The 19,084-nt window shown below is 41.4% G+C and overlaps 4 protein-coding genes across 4 annotated transcripts; 1 reads left to right on the top strand and 3 right to left on the bottom strand.

The window, feature by feature from the left end:
• Positions 1-738: 738 nt before the first annotated feature.
• Positions 739-12,650, bottom strand: LOC117587782 (ATP-binding cassette sub-family C member Sur). Its single transcript, XM_034278726.1, has 23 exons — positions 12,433-12,650; positions 11,800-12,065; positions 11,561-11,736; positions 11,292-11,507; positions 10,605-11,229; positions 10,167-10,279; positions 9,976-10,113; positions 9,752-9,914; positions 8,796-9,690; positions 8,100-8,361; positions 6,251-6,388; positions 6,042-6,184; positions 5,771-5,987; positions 5,168-5,703; positions 4,951-5,105; positions 3,933-4,555; positions 3,557-3,714; positions 3,225-3,420; positions 2,420-3,083; positions 2,137-2,264; positions 1,332-1,626; positions 1,059-1,255; positions 739-1,002 (listed from the first exon to the last, which is right to left on the bottom strand). Exons 1-23 carry the CDS (start codon positions 12,606-12,608, stop codon positions 856-858), a joined length of 6,627 nt encoding a protein of 2,208 aa, XP_034134617.1. The 5' UTR covers positions 12,609-12,650; the 3' UTR covers positions 739-855.
• Positions 6,443-8,011, bottom strand: LOC117587783 (probable fumarate hydratase, mitochondrial). The gene is made up of 2 exons (XM_034278727.1): positions 7,790-8,011; positions 6,443-7,735 (listed from the first exon to the last, which is right to left on the bottom strand). The coding sequence occupies exons 1-2, from the start codon at positions 7,973-7,975 to the stop codon at positions 6,467-6,469; spliced, it is 1,455 nt and encodes a 484-aa protein (XP_034134618.1). The 5' UTR covers positions 7,976-8,011; the 3' UTR covers positions 6,443-6,466.
• A 1,607-nt stretch (positions 12,651-14,257) lies between the features above and the next one.
• Positions 14,258-15,358, top strand: LOC117587778 (60S ribosomal protein L7). The gene is made up of 3 exons (XM_034278720.1): positions 14,258-14,374; positions 14,451-14,749; positions 14,814-15,358. Exons 1-3 carry the CDS (start codon positions 14,261-14,263, stop codon positions 15,271-15,273), a joined length of 873 nt encoding a protein of 290 aa, XP_034134611.1. The 5' UTR covers positions 14,258-14,260; the 3' UTR covers positions 15,274-15,358.
• Positions 15,359-15,657: 299 nt separating this feature from the next.
• Positions 15,658-16,710, bottom strand: LOC117587779. Its single transcript, XM_034278721.1, has 3 exons — positions 16,576-16,710; positions 16,109-16,379; positions 15,658-16,012 (listed from the first exon to the last, which is right to left on the bottom strand). Exons 1-3 carry the CDS (start codon positions 16,590-16,592, stop codon positions 15,863-15,865), a joined length of 438 nt encoding a protein of 145 aa, XP_034134612.1. The 5' UTR covers positions 16,593-16,710; the 3' UTR covers positions 15,658-15,862.
• Positions 16,711-19,084: the final 2,374 nt, after the last annotated feature.

Genomic DNA, 19,084 nt, shown 5'->3' with positions numbered 1-19,084 from the left:
TTACAAAACATCATAACCATTTCGACGCTCGAACTGCTGGCTGTGCAAGACGTTTACGAGCGTTTGAATTTGACAGATTTCTTTTATTAGAGCGACAGACAGCAGCAAAGAAGGCAACCGCTCATGCGTGTTTAATCCGAGTATGGCTTGGTATTGAAGTTCAAGTGGGGGAAAAAGATTTTAGAACGAATTTAATAGAAAGAAGCCAAAACAGGGACATGCCAAAGGCAGCTGAAAACGCGTATTAAGATGTCATAAAATCTGCTATGCACTTGAGCGCACTTAAGTTACAAATATTTACAACTGAAAATATCACTAAACTACAATCATCCGACATCATTTTACATAAAGGATACCTAAAGTTTTCTTATAAAATTCCAGGTCACCAAGAACCTCCACTCCAAGAGCCAAAATCAAAACGGATTCCTAAGAAGTAGTTCGACTTCCGGAGGCTACTTGCCAATTAGGTTTAATTGCCTGTTGGGCTGAAAGCCAGCCAGTCCCCAAGTACTTCAAATATGCATACAAAGTGAGCGCAGAAATCGGTACAGATTTTTTTCTGCCCACTCTTCAGACCCATTTAACAATCAATTTATTTTGCCATGCTTCTGGCTTGGTGTGCCATAAAACCTTATACTCCGGATGTATTAAAAAAAGTTGCCAAGTGCTATTTCGGCATCAATTTATACATAAATACGAAAAGTTCGTTGAATATTCATTCAAGTTTAAATTGGCGCGTTAGATATCGACTCAACTCGCAACTATAATTGGCTTCATCTATTTTTTATTTGGTGAAGATGCACAAAAATACTTTATTGTTTGCGTTTTCACGCTGTTAATGAATCTCGCTTGAGTCTACGACCGCGCTGAACGTTTTTCAAGCAGCCGTTGAAAAGCAGAGCCTGGAAGTTGTTGCAGAGTCCGTGGATTTCCATCCTCTATGATGCGACCACTTTCCATCACAACTATACGGTCATATTCCAGAATAGTTGTTAGTCGGTGCTGGAAAAATATGTATACAATTTTATATGTCTCTTTTGCCTCAGAAGAAAACTCACGGCAATGGTTATGATTGTTCGTCCCTGGAATGCTTTATCTGCGGCTCTCAGTAGCGCTGCCTCCGTGGTACTGTCCAGAGCACTTGTTGCTTCGTCCAGTACCAGGCAAACGGAGCCGCGTAGAATTGCCCGTGCAAGGCAGAGCAATTGCCGCTGGCCAGCGCTTAAGTTAATGGCACCATCAATAATTACAGTAGCTGCACAGCAAAAGAGAAATGACGTTAATGATGACAAAAATATTTACCCAAGCGGCGGAGAGCAGAATGTGCTTACATAAACCCAACGGGAGATTCACTTTGACAAACTCTTTTAACTGCGCCAACTCCAAGCAGTTCCACAACTGTAAATCCGAGTAATAACCATGTGGATCAAGATTCTCTCGTATTGTCGTGTTGAACAAATGCACGTCTTGTGGAATTATTGACAATCTCGTTCGCAGCTCTTCTGGTCGGATTTGTTTAATGTCCATCTCGTCAATACGAATGTGGCCACTGGTGACTTGTAAAACACCGAATAAAGATAAGCCCAAAGATGATTTACCGCAGCCAGTACGACCACAGATGCCAAGCTGTAGAAAAAGTACAGGGTCAAATGTAATTAATAAGTTGGTGAATAAAATTAGAAGGTTCCTAGGTTCCACCTAAACCACTTCCTTTCACTTCTTAACTTCTCCACATATGCTGTGAAATGAAGCCAAACTTAGTTTGCAATATGTATTTACATATGCATGTGTCGGAGATGTGTAAATGTATGAGAAGTGATGAAGATGTGAGCAGAAATGTATCGCATTGAAAAATAACAGCAATACAGAAGAACAAAAACAGCAGCAATAGCAGTAAGTTAACCGTTGTTCCTCTCATTCGCATTGTTGCTGAGAGCGGGGTGTGAGATCGAGAGAGTATCGTCTCAGCCGCCTGTGGAGTGCTGGTGCATTGTTTGCCACTGAGAGGATCGAAATGGAATTGCAAGAGAGAGAGAGAGAGAGAGAGCGCAATTGTATGATGCAAATTGGTGCGAAGTTAACGGTTTGTGAGTAAGCAAAGAGAGAGGCTGGCAGAAAGAAGTATTTGATACTCACCCGTTGTCCCGCTGGTATTTTTAATGTTAGGCCGCTGATAACATTCTGCGTTTGGCCTTCATAACGCAGGCTAACATTTTCGAAGCTTATGTCGCCTCTTTGTGGCCAAGATATTGGTACGCTCTGGTCTACACAAAATGTAATTACAAATTCAATTAAAAATAATCCCTTTAAGTTTTTGCATGCCAAAATCTTACACAAACTATAATAACGCAGCAAAGTCAATTGATATTCAATTGTGCATAGTTAATGCTTGAATAGTTGAACACACTTCTAAACTTACATCGTTTAAGTTGGCAGGACAGACGCCTTCTAGCTGGCTCATTAGGCAGATCGACCTTCCCACTGTGTGGTGGTGGTGGCAGTTTCTTATCTCTAATCACCGACGTCTGAGTCGTCGCCTTCTGTATCTTGTCAGCAGCTGTCGCCGTCGCCGTGTGGAAGTGGAAGTTTAAGTGATTGCCGTCGCCGGTTGCATTGCCTGCATTTAATTTATCAGCATTTTCCCCATCTCCAGCATTTCCACCATCTTCATCAACATCAACGGCAGCTGTCGTTGCGCTTGGGCAAACTTTGTCACCGGCAGTCCACATCGCCGAGGACGACCTATCGACTTCGTTGCTTATTTCTTCGTTCGCTTCCAAGTCCGAATCCTGTCCCTTGGCATAGTGTGCAATGCGTTCCACCGAGCCCGCATACATCTCCATATCAGCCAAAAGTTTTACAACCCAATTAAGGTAAATCGGCACCAACAACGTGTAGTTTATAGCCAGACCGACAAGCGACGGCGTTGGACTCAGTTCCGAAGTGAAATCTTCTGGCATGCTTTTATTGTTAGCATACGTTTCAGCTACGTCCCTGGCATATCTGTGCTTGCTGCAACTAAAGCTTGCTGTTGCCAATGACGTCACAATGGCCAGAAAAACAATGCAGCCACCTAAATAGTCCTGAAAGAATTAAATGATGCAAGAAAAATAAATCCACAGAGCGGCGAGTAAAAGGGAAGCCTTTATGTTATTCTCTGCAGAGCTTTGGTTTCCTTAATATTAGATTATACATTATAAAAATCGAATATGTAAATTAATTACCAATGATATGCCAAGCCAGCGGTGGCTCGTGTTCAGCAACGCGAATGCAATTGTGTTGGCTTCAAGGCGTTTAAAGAGAATCTCTGTGAATCGTGCCTGCTGATTGTATGCACGTATTGTGGTCACACCTTGAATTGTCTCCGATAAATGCGAAATAACCGGAGAGTTGGTCAGGTTTTCAATACGTTGTAATTCACTGAAAAGGATAAATAAATAAAAAAAAAAACAAATCATAAAATGGTGTCAATAAAGTAAAGGCTTAAAACACAGTATGAAATTCAATTAATCATAATTTGAATACCGTGTTTAAAACGTAAATTCTGCACACTTACCGCGCTGAGCACCTGTAGAACTTTTGTATTATATAGTAGGCAGCACAGATGGGAAGTGTCGAGGCCAAAAACCAGGGAGTAATACTCACATTTATCACAATGGCGGAAATGCAGAGCAAACTAAATTGTAGCAACCTTTGGCAAGTTGCGGCAATTTTCTGCGGAGTAAAAAGAAAAGAAATTACATGGATGGAGATGTTTATACCCGAAGATAGAACAACGCGTGACCATCACACAGGAATCTTGGCCAAAGCAACAAAATACGAGCATATCTGCAGGTGCAATGTGCTCATATTTGAAACTAAAACAGAAAAACAGAACAATGCCAACGGGAAAAGCAACTACTGTGGGTGTTAACAGATATAACAAATCGTACCTTATCAATGATCGCCATATCGTTGCTGAAACGATTCACAATGCGTCCGGGCGATGTAACTTGAAAAAAATGCAACGTTTTATGCAAAATCGATTGCAGCAGCTTATCGTGCAAATTACGACGGGCATTACAGCCGGCCCATTGTCCGGCCGGTGTTGATATCATGGCCATTATAATGCAAACACACGAAATTGCGGTGTACATGCAGAAATAGTACGTGACTTCGTGGCCCTCCTCTTTCTGCACGTCCTCACGTGCCTGGATGTGGACATCGCTCCAGTGCTGCAGCCAAACGTCCGTGTAGACACGCAAACATTGCCAAATTAGTGCAGTGATAAAAAAGGCTGTGATTATGGGCACGCCACAGGCGCGTATGTACATCAGATATATGTGAGGCGATATTTTTCCATATTTTCGTTCAGCATCATTTGCAGATTCTGACATTGGTAACAATTCATTCTCTGTGCCCGCGTACTGTACCTCCATATTACTCTCGTCTTGCACTGGCGTCAGTGACGTCACGTTTGATACTTCAACGTCAGTGCTGAGTTCCTGGGAAATGTTGCTAATATTGCACTGACTACCGCGAAATGATGCGCCATCCTTGCAGTCTATATTTACACCTGAGTAAAGGTACAAAAAATAAAGATATTTGTACATAAAGAGAGTTGTATTATTAAAGGAATTCTTAGCTGATTCAACGACTTATTCTACAAATACTGATATAGCAATGAAACCACGGAAAAGTTTTATGAATTTCAAACTTTCCTTGCTCAAGCATGGCCTCTACCTTTGAGTTGCCGCTTGCGAGCGTTAACTTCTAAAGTTAATTTCATAGATGTGTTTATGTATATGTATATATTAACTTACACACATACATATAATCACACAGTTAAATTTGACCACTCTTACTAATATTAGTTGATTGCTTTGGTATTATATCGATATAAATGTACGGTCACACCTAACGGATCAGAGTTCGGTAATTGAAAAAGTTTTGTTTATTTGTTTTGCCTACCTTTTTCGTTAGACTTTATCAAGGTCAGCGGGTTATCCACTTTCCCCTCTACATCATTGGCCTCTGCATTATATGTGCAAACAGATGAGGAGAGTAGTGAACCACGATCGGCAGTTGGAAAGGCACAAGTAGCAGCAGATTCTTCAGAGATGCTCCTAAAAATGCATGTAACGAACGCAAATAAGAGAAGACAAAATGATTGCATTAATTGACTCACAGAATCGAGTTGGTTGCGCTCAATGGCTGATGATGGTGCTTGGGCTTGTTAGAACGCCGCATGGACATGCGTCTCAAAAACAGCTGAAAACTGCCGCGAACTTGATCCTCCGGTGTTGCTTCTGGCTTTGTATCTGTGATTTGAGGCATATCAATCGCCGGCGGTGATGACGCATTCCGCGCCAGTGCCTGATGCTGTAAGTTTTTTTTCGGCTGCCACGATCTTATTCGTGGATCTGGCGACAGTGTCGGCATAACCAACTCGATGCCATCTGCACTGCTCTCTGTGTTGCTGCTACCGCTGCGAGGAAGTGGAGTTCCACTATTAGAACTTGATGCCGACGTGGCCGTTAGTGTGCTGAGACCGCTTAATCTATGCCAAGAGTTAGTTGTCCTGCCAACTCGACGATTTAGCACTTGCCGGCGACGTGGCCGCATAATGACATCATCTGCCTGGCACTCATCGATTGGTAGAGGTAAATCATAGAGCAGATGCCGTGAGCCATAAACGCTCGATCGCTTTCGTTGCAAATAAGGCTAAAGAGAAAAGCATAAATTGAACTAATTAAAAATCAATTAAAATATAAATGTATTGTGCTCCTACCGCCGGTGTCTCGTTGTCCTCTTCATACTCCTCGATGTCATCTTGCATTTCATGCATATTGCAAACGGACAAAGAAGCGCTGTCGTCCACGGATGGACCTTCAGTGTTGCTGCCACCATTTTCATCTATGGTCACTGATATCGAGCGCTGAAGTCCTAATTTGCTCACATTCTTCAGCAACTTCCAGCGTTCACATGCAGCCGTACGTTCCACATGGCTGTAGGCAATGCAATGTAAATATTTGCTAATATCTAATAATAATATTACTCACTTTTGTGCATCATTTTCTTTCTTTGCCTTTGCAGCATTTTGTGCAATTATAGATTTCCATTTGGCGGTTATCTGTGGATGCTTTGATTCAATTTCCGCATAGCTGCCGCAAGCTTCAAGGCGACCTTCTTTCATGACGATGACCTGCAGCAGTTAGTGGAGTAAAAGGAGCTACAGAAATCTCCACAAGGAAACACCACAAGGACTCACGTAATCCGCTTCCTTTATCAGCTGTAATTGTTGTGTCACAAGTATAAAGGTGCGATTTGACTTCTGTAGCATGTGTCTCACGCAACGCTGAAATATGTGATCACCGACCTCATTATCAAGCGAGGACAGTGGATCATCCTGTACAGAAATGTAATTTTATAGATTTAGACAATTTTATTTGAACACATTTAAATTAATAATTTATAGGAACAGCTGCTAATTGGGACCCAGCATCTTTTCAGGTCGCACCCACTTGTCAAAGTCATCTGTGGAAATTCCTGCCTTTAAAGCTTCCTCCCTTATAGTGGTTCCATTTTTGTGTGCCGCTTTGGCTATTGCTGCTGATCGCTCATATCCCACATGAGGACTTAAAGCAGTGACCAACATCAGAGATTCACTCATAATGGTATTTATTCTCACTAAATTGGGCTCAATGCTGCTGAGGCAATTATTGCTAAAAGATTTAATTCCATCTCCTAGAAGCGTTATCGAACGCAGCACATTGGATGCAATCATCGGCATGTAGGCATTCAGCTGAAAGTTTCCATTGCAGCCACCAATTGTTACGGCCACTTGATTGCCCATGACCTGAGCACAAATCATGGTGAGTGCCTCGCATTGCGTTGGATTGATTTTCCCTGGCATAATCGAGCTGCCCGGTTCATTTTCAGGCAGTTTTAACTCAGAGAAACCGCAACGTGGACCCGATCCCAAGAATCTAATATCATTCGCTATCTTCATTGTACTTGCTGCCAGACTGTTGAGCTCTCCATGCACTTCAACTATGGCATCACACGCTGAAATAGATTCGAACATGTTTGGCGCATTAACAAATGGAAGATTTGTAATCTTGGCTACACCTTTCAAACACTCATCTGCAAATCCCTTTTTGGTGTTGAGCCCAGAGCCGACTGTGGTGCCGCCAAGTGGCAGTTGATAGAGCCGGCTTAAACCTGTGTCTAATCTCTTCCGGCAGTTGACAAGTTGCTGCCGATAGCCGCTAAATTCTTGGCCAAGCGTCAGTGGCACAGCGTCCATCAAGTGGGTTCGTCCTATTTTGATTATGTCCTTAAACTGACTTGACTTCTTATCCAATAGTTCAATCATCAGCATCAAAGCTGGATACAGCTTATCGCGTAACTGCATGGCGACTGCGATGTTAATAGCCGTGGAAAAACCGTCATTGGAGCTTTGTGATCGGTTCACATGCTCATCGGGATCTACAGGATTTCGTGTACCCAGCTGACCGCCGAGTATCCCGATGGCACGATTGCAAATCACCTCATTTACATTCATAATTGTGTGTGAGCCAGAGCCAGATTGCCAGATAACTAGCGGAAAATGCTCCTCGTCATAGAGCTTGCCAGAAATGATGTCGTCGCAAGCCTGAGAGATTGCCACGCTTAAACGCTCCTCCAGCCCAAACATTTTATTGGTCTCTGCCACGGCTTTTTTGACAATAGCCAATGCTATAATGAGTGCTCTCTGCAAAGTAAAGCCATGAACTAAAAATGCTTAAAACAAATTCATTATTCATACAGGCACGCGTTCAGCCACTCCGCCAATTGGAAACTTGAGCAAAGAACGCATTGTTTGCGGACCATACAGACGATCGAGGGGCACGTGCATGGACCCCATTGAATCATGTTCAAGCCGTGTGTCTGGAACTATAAGCCGCGCCAGCTTGTACATCAAACTAAAAATCTCTTTCTGATCGAACGACATTTTGTTGGAAAAATAAATTTAAACTTAGTACTGACTACAGACACACCAGTAAATGCTAAGTCGATGCAATTTCTACACAATATTAAGGTTTAAGGTCCCCCATGGTAGTTCAAATTATATTTACCATTATGACCACATTAGCCGATGAATAGATCGAGCGCGCAATGGCAATTCGTTGTATCTGTCCTCCTGATAGATTTATGCCACGTTCTCCAATAATTGTGAGATCTCCTTTCGGCATTATTTCAATGTCAGGCTTGAGGGCACAGGCCTCCAACACAAAATCGTAGCGACTGGGTCGAAAAGACTCCCCGAAGAGAATGTTTTCCCGGATGGTGTCATTGAGCAGCCAAGGTTGTTGAGACACATAAGAGATGGTACAAGTTCTTGAAGCAAGGATCAAATATGAAAGAGTAAGCCATTAAAAAAAAGTAACTTCGATACAAGTCTTAACACTACCAGAAAGACTTATTCTGTGCTGCTGTAAACCTTCGCAAACAGGTGCAAATTATGCAATTAATTTTGATAAATGAGCAAACAAATTTATCCGAGCTATCGCAAAGGTACACACTGCTGTGGACAGCCATGAAAATAGGCACATAAATAGCTAAACTAATTTACATGAAAGGACATTTTGTGGTTGAGCCTTGAAAGCAGAAACCAAAACGTGCTTAATCTGAACGTAAGAAAACGTCAGAGGAAGACTAGAAATCAGTCCAGGCAAGAATATAAATTAGTACAAAATCTCCCAAAAGAGCATCTTTAAGGTATAAACTAAACTTTTCTACGAGCTAAAACTGCTGGCAAATGTTCTACTCACTTGTGCCAAAACATATTTCCTGCCAGCAGTGGCATCTCCATGAGTAAAGCCGACAACAGGGATGTCTTACCACTGCCATTTTTGCCGACAACTATTGTCAGCTTGCCCTTTGGTATGACCACGCCTTGAATGTGTAATTGAACCATTGGCATTTGGCTTTCTGGATGCCAGGTGAAGAGACCGTCATTAATGGAGACCGCAATGTCATCGGGCATTTTAAGCAAGAGGGAATCACGTCTCCAGCTATCCGTGTTCCTGGAACGCATCACGCAGAACTCTTGATTTTTCTCTACTAAGCTTCCTCGCAGTTTCGGTGGCCTGATGGCCACATAAGGTGTGTTGCGCAGCAGTTCACGGCGCTGTTGTACCAGCTTTTGATGGCCAACCTCTTGAAGAAACGATGCAGAAATTGCGCCCAGATATTGCTGCTGTTCGTCGCGATTCTGCGGTGGATGGGTCTTGGCAGTCGGCAAAGAGTTCTCCTCTATGGGAGGTTCAATTTTCGGTATTCGTTGTGCAAAATGCTTTTCACTCAGCAAATTCTCTGCCTGGGCTGTGCGCATTGTCATATTGGACTTCTCCTGCGTCTCATACATATCCAATGAGGCATCACTTTTGCTTAATATCCGGGCCATGTTTCGAATTCCCTCAAATTGTTTCTGTATCTCATTGGCCTCAAAAAATCGCTCCAGGCGACGCGTTGAGACCCTGGCTGCTATAATTATTGGTACAGTAATTGGAAAAATCAACAGAGGAACTGTTAGCTGCTGGAAAAGCGCCAATGCAGAGAACAATCGACTGGCGTTTAAATTAAAGTTCGCCTCTTGCGGAAGCCAAACATAAACACCCAGAGTCGCAAATGTGATTAACACTGTCGAAATATGTGTAAGAATTGCTGTTTAAAAACAAGTTCAATAATTAATTCAGTAATTAGTTTATTGTAATTGTACACTTACTCATTAACGTCCAGAATAGGGCATCCTTGTTGAGATATTTGAGCTCCTTTTTGCGTGCCACTTGAATTTTCTTAAAGAACACCTCATCCCAGGCATTTAGCTTTATAACTCGAATGCCCATCAATGTGTCGTGTATTTTTTTTAAACGCTCATCAGTGTATTTCTGCGCAAGTTTATTGAAATGAAATCTTTAGATGTGTATTTCGATGTACATATTTACATACCGCAATAACTTCGCTGTTTTTGGACATGGCATTTCCTATGAGAAATTGCAATGGCGTCATTATTAGGATACACACAATGGCTCCAATGACAGCACTTATGCCCAGCTTGAGATAAAGCAAGTAAATTATCACTGATATCTGGAAGAGAAAGGGTTTCCACTCGTTACACTTAGAATATCTCGGTTACAAACCTTAAATGGTATTGCCCATGCATAGTGGGCGATCCAGAAAAACTGCATTATGTTTAGTGTATCTTCCGTCATGTGATTGGTTATGCTGCCGATGTCATAGGAAGGATTTGAATCTGTCGAATGAGAATTATTAAGGTATAAAATAACTTCTGGAAATGCAAATGAAAATGTTAATGTCCAAATAACGAATACCCCAAATGTAAATATATACATATGTGTATGTACATATAACTGTTACGTTGGATTTTGCATTGAGCACCCTGTGTCATGAATCACAGTAGAATAATCGGTTATGTTCCTGTCTTTGTCGCCGATCGGTTGTCCGCGCTCGCTCTCCTTCGTTTTCTCCTTGCGTTTGCTCTCGTGGTTGGAATTCGCAGCGACGCGAATTCGCCCTTGCTCGCTTTGCACACATTAATAAATTCCAAATTGACTCACCGCCGTTAAATTCCACATTTCCTTGAGTTGGTTTTTCTTTAGCGCTATCATCCGTATTCATCTTATCTTTGGCGTCCGTTTTTAGCGTAGTATAAGTAGAGGCTGATGCAGTTCGGGCTATGCCATTATTATCAGAACAGCCACTGCTTGCATTCAATAGTAAAGTCTTGCGGTAAATGAGACCTTGAAGCGATGTTTTTATCCAGATGCCCGTCATATTGAGTATGTGCGTAGACGCTTGGGACAACGAGCCCTGAGTCAGTGCAGCTAGCAGAACAATCCAGGCAATGCTCCAGCCATTTGTTAACAACTCCGACCAGGTGGCATAGTAAATTCTCACTCTATCAATATTAGTACCGAAAATATCATCATCCGCATCAGCGCTCACATTAGAGCCCAACATAAGTGCATGGAAGCCACTCTCGTGTTTCCCCGCCGATTGCACTGATGGATGAGTCGTTTGGGCGTAAAGCTCTTCTATATATTGAACTATTTGCTGTATTGCAAGTGGGCCAACCAATGCAAATAAGTCTGCAGCCAGTTTAAAAATGCCGCCCAACGCAAACATACGCCAACTGTTCTTTACATAGCAATACCATAAGGATGGGGAGGAGTTTGACTTTTTCTGGAACAAAAAAGGGAAAAATAATATTTGCAGTATCTTTTAGCTAATGAAGGTGCACTCACCACCTCATCCGTGTATATATACAAAAAGTGATCGTAATGCGATCTAGCACTATCCTCCAATTTCATTGCACCCAAATCTTCAAGTTCCAGCGGCTCCTTGTAGCCCAACCACAGCAAAGGCGTTAGCCACCAGAAACTCGATTTCGAATAGAATGTGGCAAACGAATGTTTGTAGCCTATTTTTTCAGGATCATCCACGTAATTGTCCCGAAAGTGCTGCAAAAGTAAACTTAAATTCGTCCTAGTGCAGTTTCCAGTTCAATTTATACCTCATTATACAGGGTGTAACCATCCAACGAAGCCAATAACAGCAGACACACTGCAGACATGCCCACAAGGCACGTCTGAAGCTCTAGCAAATCCTCATAGTAGGCAACTTCTGTCAGTTCATGGCAATGCACAGCGAGAGCCAATACCTCGCAGACAATGCTGGCATACAAAAATACTAGGGGTTGAGCAAACTCTTGATTACTCTTACCTTAAACCACAAAGACAACGCCCCACTCACCCGTCAGCTTCTTGCGCTCTATGACACGATGATAACACATTAGCAAAACTGTAAATGTTGTGGAGGCAAGCGCATTCCATGTTTCTGCCGCTCCTATTATAACCAAAAAATTGGGACCTCTGTTCGTTAACTCAAACAGCTGACTGAGCTGCCGGACACTGCGTGGGGGCAGCAAGCTTCCGGCCAGATCAAGACTATTTCCAGCCAGCATTAGCAGTGACACAGCGGCACGTAAATTGTGAAACATGGACAGTGTTGCATTGCAACTGCATCAAAAAGGGGGTAATTAAGACAAGAATATATTTGAAATGATACAAATAAAACACCAGCATTGTTGCTATTACTTTTCAATTGATCAGAAGAACACAAATAGAAAATTGAAGTGGCATCTACACTTTTTGGGATATTTATGGTATTGCACTCTTCATTGAGTAGATCTTATGGAGTACATATATGATAGCCTCTTTGGCACCGGATATCAATTATTTGTCTTAGGGTGGATTTTGGAACAGATACAAAACAAAATAGAAGCATCGAACAAATTGAACCAATTTAAGATTCTTTTTCTTTTTATCCGTAATGTTAATCAACATATCCAATATGCCATGAGGTCATGTAAGTGGCAATACTCACTTTTCATACTTTTTCCAAACGAAAGCACAGGCAAAAAGCAATAGCAATATGCTTAAACAAGTAACAAGAAGCTTCACGCGGACAATGCCGCAAACATCTGTGTCCAAATTTTCATAAATGGTGCGCACACGACCATTTAAATGATTGCAGTGTATAACATTGAACAACTGCGTCATGCTGACCAAAATATCCAAAATATTTACAGTATTCGGAACTTTACACACTTGATCGTACAGATAGCTCTACGGGAATTTCTTTCACTCGATTTGCTTCATTTTAAAACATTATCAGCCAAATGTGCACATTAGACGATTCTTTTATATTTATCCATAAATAAATTCGATCCCTTTCTTTTCAACGAAAATGTTTAACGTAAACAAAGTGTTCCGCAATCGAAAATATGCACTGCAAAGCCTTTTCATTTGCAATCTGTGTTAATCGAGTAGTTTTGCACACATTTATTTCGTTTTAAGGGAGCATTTTCCGTCGCTGTTCAATTACTTTTAAATAACTTTTCATTTAATATAAACAAAATAACACAGAGATTTCGCGTTGCGCACGTTTTCGGAGAATAAGTGAGGAAGGCCACGCGTGTACGGCGGAGCATGACGGCACACTAAACGAATGATCAGCAGCCGAAAAATCAGAAAAGTGGAGACGATGCTCCACTACCGGGAGGGACCTTGCACATGCGCACAGGAAAAGCTCTCCGATATTGAGAGATTGTTCTACAATTTGTGGAGCTATAAGCCAACTGATCTAAGGCCAGTAACAGTCTACCTATCCCACAACCAGCTCCTTGACATTTACTTAACATCTTAACACACAGGTGTCAAACTCTCTGCGCTCCTTGCGAATTAAGTCTTCAAGTTTTCATCCTGTGAATTTGGCATTCACCTACCAATTTTATAGTGCGAATAGAATCAATTTGTCTTGTGGCTAGCCTCCATTATACGTTTCTGAAAATGCAAAATAAGTACTTCAAGCGAAATTTGTTATAATTTGCCATACCTAACGCAATATATCACGCAGTTCTGGCATGCCCATACGGTGCCTTTTGGCCACATCTTGAGCACGTCTCTTTTGTTCTACTGACTTATTGTAAACGGAAGTCTGCGGATAATTCATATGAATTCAATTGCAAGTGTAATCAGCCCTAATTTACTGGGGGCACGTGTTCCTCGTCTGAGAACCATGGAAATGCATGCTGCTTCGGAGTTGGGCTTTCAGGTTATTCGGATTTAGAGTAGACTCCTATTCAATAACTGTTTGATCCCTGGCCAATTCTGTTTTGAATAGTTTTACATTTTAACTGCACGGTAACTACACATTGGCCTCAGTTTAACTACATATGTGTGTATTTATGTACAAACAGAGACACCTAGCGAGGAAATGTGTACATTTGTTGACAAGTTTCGACGTTTGAAAGTGGAAGCGGCAGTGTACAATCCCACCTTAATCCACTTGTTTGAATGCAACTTTTTTTTAATTTTTCAAAGTTTTAAGGAGAGTATTCGATATTGCCAAAACGGCATTTCTACATATTTTCTACATTGGCGCATTGGTAAAGAGGGTGGCACATACGTGTCCTAAAAGGTTGGGGGAATAAGAAAATGCTTACAAGTACTAAAAAACATAGTCGTCGTAAAAGTGTTAAGTTAACATGCCTGAATAATTGTAGAGATATATATACAGGTATATCATAAAAAAAGTCGACGTTAAAATATCCCGATAATTGTATAATATCGCATAAACGGTCACCCTGGGGTGGTAAAATCGATCAAAAATACCGTCTGCCCTCAAAAATATACCAAAATATAGAGGAGGCATGCATTGCAACCCTGTAACACAGAGTTGCTTTGATCGAATTTTGACGTTTGACGTTGGCCATGCTTCCGCTCTTTCTTTCCCTTTCTTTTACCAACGTGTGCAGTGTCTAGAGGTTAGATATTTTTTATAAATTTCACTTTGTATATGAAAAAGACTGTTTACAATGAACGAACTTGTGTCCTCAACAGATGCCAGCTACGGTCGTCAAGAAACCCGCAGCTAAGAAGCTGCCCGCTGTGCCGGAATCAAAGCTGAAGTTCAGCAAGAAACAAATCAGCAAGCGTGCCGCTGAGTCAAAGCGTCGTCTAAAACGCGCCGCTGTCATTGCCCTGCGGAAGAAGGAAAATCTGGTGCGTGCCGAGAAGTACCAGAATGAGTACATAAAATCTGACCAGCGTGAGATTAAGCTGCGTCGCCTGGCGAAGAAGCGTAACCAGTTCTATGTGCCAGCTGAAGCTAAATTGGCATTTGTCGTGCGTATCCGTGGGTATGTAATTCTGGGACAGTGAATTATTGTACTGTTTGTTTATCCACCTTTATTTATCTTTCAGTATCAACAAGGTTGCACCCAAGGTTCGCAAAGTTTTGCAGCTGTTCCGTCTGCGCCAAATCAACAATGGTGTCTTCATCAAGTTGAACAAGGCTACCATCAACATGCTTCGCATTGCCGAGCCCTACATCACCTGGGGCTACCCCAATCTGAAGTCGGTGCGCGAGCTTATTTACAAGCGCGGCTATGTGAAGCACAGCCGTCAGCGTGTGCCCATCACCGACAACTTTGTGATTGAGCGCAAGCTGCGTCAGGCGCACAACATTCAGTGCGTTGAGGATTTGGTTCATGAGATCTTCACCGTCGGACCCAACTTCAAGTACGCATCAAACTTCCTGTGGCCCTTCAAGCTAAACACACCCACCGGCGGCTGGCGCAAGAAGGCAAATCACTACGTTAACGGTGGTGATTTCGGCAACCGTGAAGACCAGATCAATCCACTGCTGCGCAAAATGGTTTAAGCTTCAGTTTGGAGAGCAATAAGTTGAAAAAGAACGGGCATGTAAACAGTGGACGAAAAATAAAACAATCTTATAGATTACTAAATGCCTTTCAACACAAATTCCGTGTTTGATGGAGTTTCATTCGTTTTTGATTTATACTCAAATGCTAAATCCCGATTTAAGCGTGATTTTATGGTGTGCGGATCTGCAGTCCAGTCAATAATACGCAACAAAGTTGTTTTCCTATGCTTTAATTGTTTTATTATCATTGCTTTAGACAATTGAAATAGCGCGCACAATGCAGAACACTTGCATTAATGCAGATATCAAGCTAAATTGGGTGCCATTGAAATAAAGTTGACTTGAATATACCAACAATAGTTATTAAATACATCATTTGCCTTTCAGCTGGCAGTGTTTTTTAATCAACCCGCGCACACCACACACCACTCCAATAGTTCAAAGCAGATCGCAAACAATTTTGGTAGATTTAAATTCCAATGGGAATGAGTCAAGAAAACGGAATAGGCACCCAGATTACAAAATTTTAATTTAGTTTATTATGTACTACCATTTAACACAAGCCATTGTCGTCCCTTCTCGATTCTCACTGATGTCCGCTGGCATTTGTTGTCGTCACGTGTATGTTCTGGACAAGTCGCTGCCCCCAATACTCCTCCAAATTAAATGGCTTGAAATTTTTCAACTGGTTGTCGGATTCGTTGCAGTAAATTACAGGTGTGCCCTGCTCATAAACCTTTAGAAATTATAAGAAAAAGATTGAGAAACCGAATTTTCTTAAACATATGTAGCTCCGGTGGGCAGTTCATATTCTGTTTCGACCCAAACTTACCTTGTTCCATGCCTCCCGTATGTACCGAATTAATTCGTCATGCTGGGAAATTGGCAAATTTTGTGATGGCGGTACCGCCGCTGCATATATTGCATTACTGTTTTGTGCCACCGTACTCATGACGACGGAGGGGGAGTTGTTAATGCTATGATTGCTATATTGTGTTGCATTTGTTGAGCCAGCTGCCGATGATGTGGAATTTGAATTGTTGTTGTGGTGATGGTGATAATTGTTGTGTCCACTGCCCTGGCGGCGTATATAAGGGTAGCGACTGTAATAAAACAGTAACAAAACATGCATAAAAAGTATATACCTATGCACATTTGTATGTATGTATGTCTATATGTACATATGTAAACAGAGTTTGTCGTCGAAACCACACACGTCAAAATAATCCCGTTTATCAAAATAATACACTCAGTTTTGTAACCTCGCCACGCATTTGTTTTTCATATTCTTGACTTTACCCATTATTGCGTTCCATTCTGAGGGATCTGTATTTAATTGAATATCCCCGAATGTTTATTTGCGAAAATGTATTTATATATTTTTTCCAATGCTTATCAACGAGTAAGTATCGATGGATGCTATCGATACGATACACAGCAACGAGACATTTAAGCAGCGACATTCTGATTAAAACCTGGCGCAAGGAAAAAAACTAAATAAAAAAACAAAGAACATATATATGTATCAGTGTTCGTTCGGCAAACAACTGTTTTTTTTGAGTTCAAAATTTTTAGTAATATTTGTACCTGGTCAATGCGGACTCATCGTCTGCGACCAACCAATTTCGCTGTAGCGACTAAATAAAAAAAAATTTTAAACCTGGCGGCATCATCAAAACCATGTATACACGCAAATCTGCATTTTATAAACATACACTAAAGTGAGCTCATTTTGTGCTAGGTAATGCATTTAAATAAAAATATTTCCGTAAATAATTATATCGATACCTAGTGCTGTATGGCTTGCTGAGAGATGTTGCCAGCATGTTAAAGAAAGGCCGTTTTATGCTGTTTTTGTTGGTTGCCCTTTTTAGTTTTAAACTCAATTTGGCAACATTCCAAGAAAAGGAAGTCGTAAAATCTAGCCATTCTTGTGGAGAATTTATTGATAAATTGGATAAACCTGTTCCCCACCTCCCACCTGTTTCGCACCTGTTGCGAAAATCCTTAGAAGGACGTGATGGTTTTTATACACAAATTTCGTATATATATGAAACGAACCTCACCTTTTCTTCGAAAAAAATAGGGCATGTTGTAGTTTTTCGAACAGTTTCGAAATTTCGAGTAAAAAGTCGGACAAAGTAGTAAAAGTATTTATTTTCGATACAGAATTTCAAAGTTCTTGGCGGGAATGGAATGAAATAGGAAGAATCTTAAATATTAAGACCACCACCACCTGAGTTTAGCCTGCCTATGGAATGGCACAGGAAATGATGTAACTAATTTACCTATAAACCCCGAAACGTCGACCACAAACTACCATATTACGTTTCAGTTTTACAAGTGTTCTGGTAGAATTTCCAAACTGAATCGAGTTTCTACCTACATTTTCTTGTATAAATAGTGAACCAGAATTGTATTCAGTATTCAGTTTTCGAATAGCAACATGGATCTGAGGACACTGCGGATTATCTTCCTTGATCTGGACATTTTCCGAGGACGAGAAAGGGACATCAACCGGAGTTGCAAGCATGTTAGGCGGACGTCGCAAAAACAGGAATTGGCGCGAGGCAAAATCCACTGTTTTGGCGCCCTGGAGGACTACAGGCAGCCGTTTTTCTTGGTCATGGACTAGTACCACTTCCCTCCAATTGGAGGAGCGGATCAGCGCAACGTGTGGAAGGCGATAGCTTTATGCCACCCACCACCGTACCATCCCTCTAACTGTGGCGTCGCTGTGAGTCGTCCAGCAGATGGGAAACATGGAGATCCTCCGCGCCCTGAAGAAGGTGCTAAATATGCTGCAGATCTGTAACCTGGATCACAACTTGATTGCCGCTGTCACCGATGGCTGCTGTGCAAACGAGCAGGCAATGATATACGCCGCTCAGAGATATCCCGTCCTGTACGAACTCCATCGTATGCGGCTAACAATGTGGCATCAATATCACCATTGGGATACAGCCATCGAAATCGAGGAATATGGGTTAAGACTACGGTATATATTTCAAATGAGAAGGTATATTTTGGTATACTTTATCGATAGTGCCGCAGCAAACTCGGGCTCGGAAAACATCGATAGTGGAAATAGTGTACGTATCCTAGATTACCCTAGAAACAATAGCTATAGTGACAGAAAAACTGTAATTCTCTGCAATAGTCAAGGCCAAAGAAGGCTCTGAAGATAAATTAATCAAATTCATACTTAAGAGACGAAATCCACAAGAACATTGCCATTAATGAAGAGACTGATATACTAGCCAACTCAGCCACTAATGTAGGCAAACTATTTAATTTACCCCTAACATTCGAAAAGTTAAAATAAAAGTTCAGACGGAATGGAACAATGAGTACAAGGAAATATAAAAAACCAAAGGAATTTATTTTGCGTCAATTTACATTGAAATTCCTGTCAAACCATGGCACTGGGCTCTCGACTGGAGTGCAAACAAAGCCAGAAACACCAACATTTGCGAAATTTGCAACGTTCTCGACAATGCGGAACATGAAATCTTCTCCTGCCAACGACATGCTATTATCAGAAAAAAATATACAATTATTCATCGCTTTAAAGATCTTAAGGAGTTATTGCTCACAAAGAAGCCTCTTTTATTTAGAGACTCACACCTACACCTACACATACACATCAATCCTATATATTTTGTCAAACTCATCCACACGACCACACTTCAAACTAAGAATCATATTGTTTAAATTATAAGAACATTGCCCGCCCTCATCACCAATCATCGATAGCAAGATTCATCAACAAATATCGACAGAAACACCGAATATTAAAATTTCGACA

This window comes from Drosophila guanche, unplaced genomic scaffold (genome assembly GCF_900245975.1).
Source record: "Drosophila guanche unplaced genomic scaffold, DGUA_6, whole genome shotgun sequence".
Taxonomy (NCBI): Eukaryota; Metazoa; Arthropoda; class Insecta; order Diptera; family Drosophilidae; genus Drosophila; species Drosophila guanche.
The sequence above is the reverse complement of the archived record's forward strand: the minus strand, read 5'-3'. Positions and strand labels throughout refer to the sequence as shown.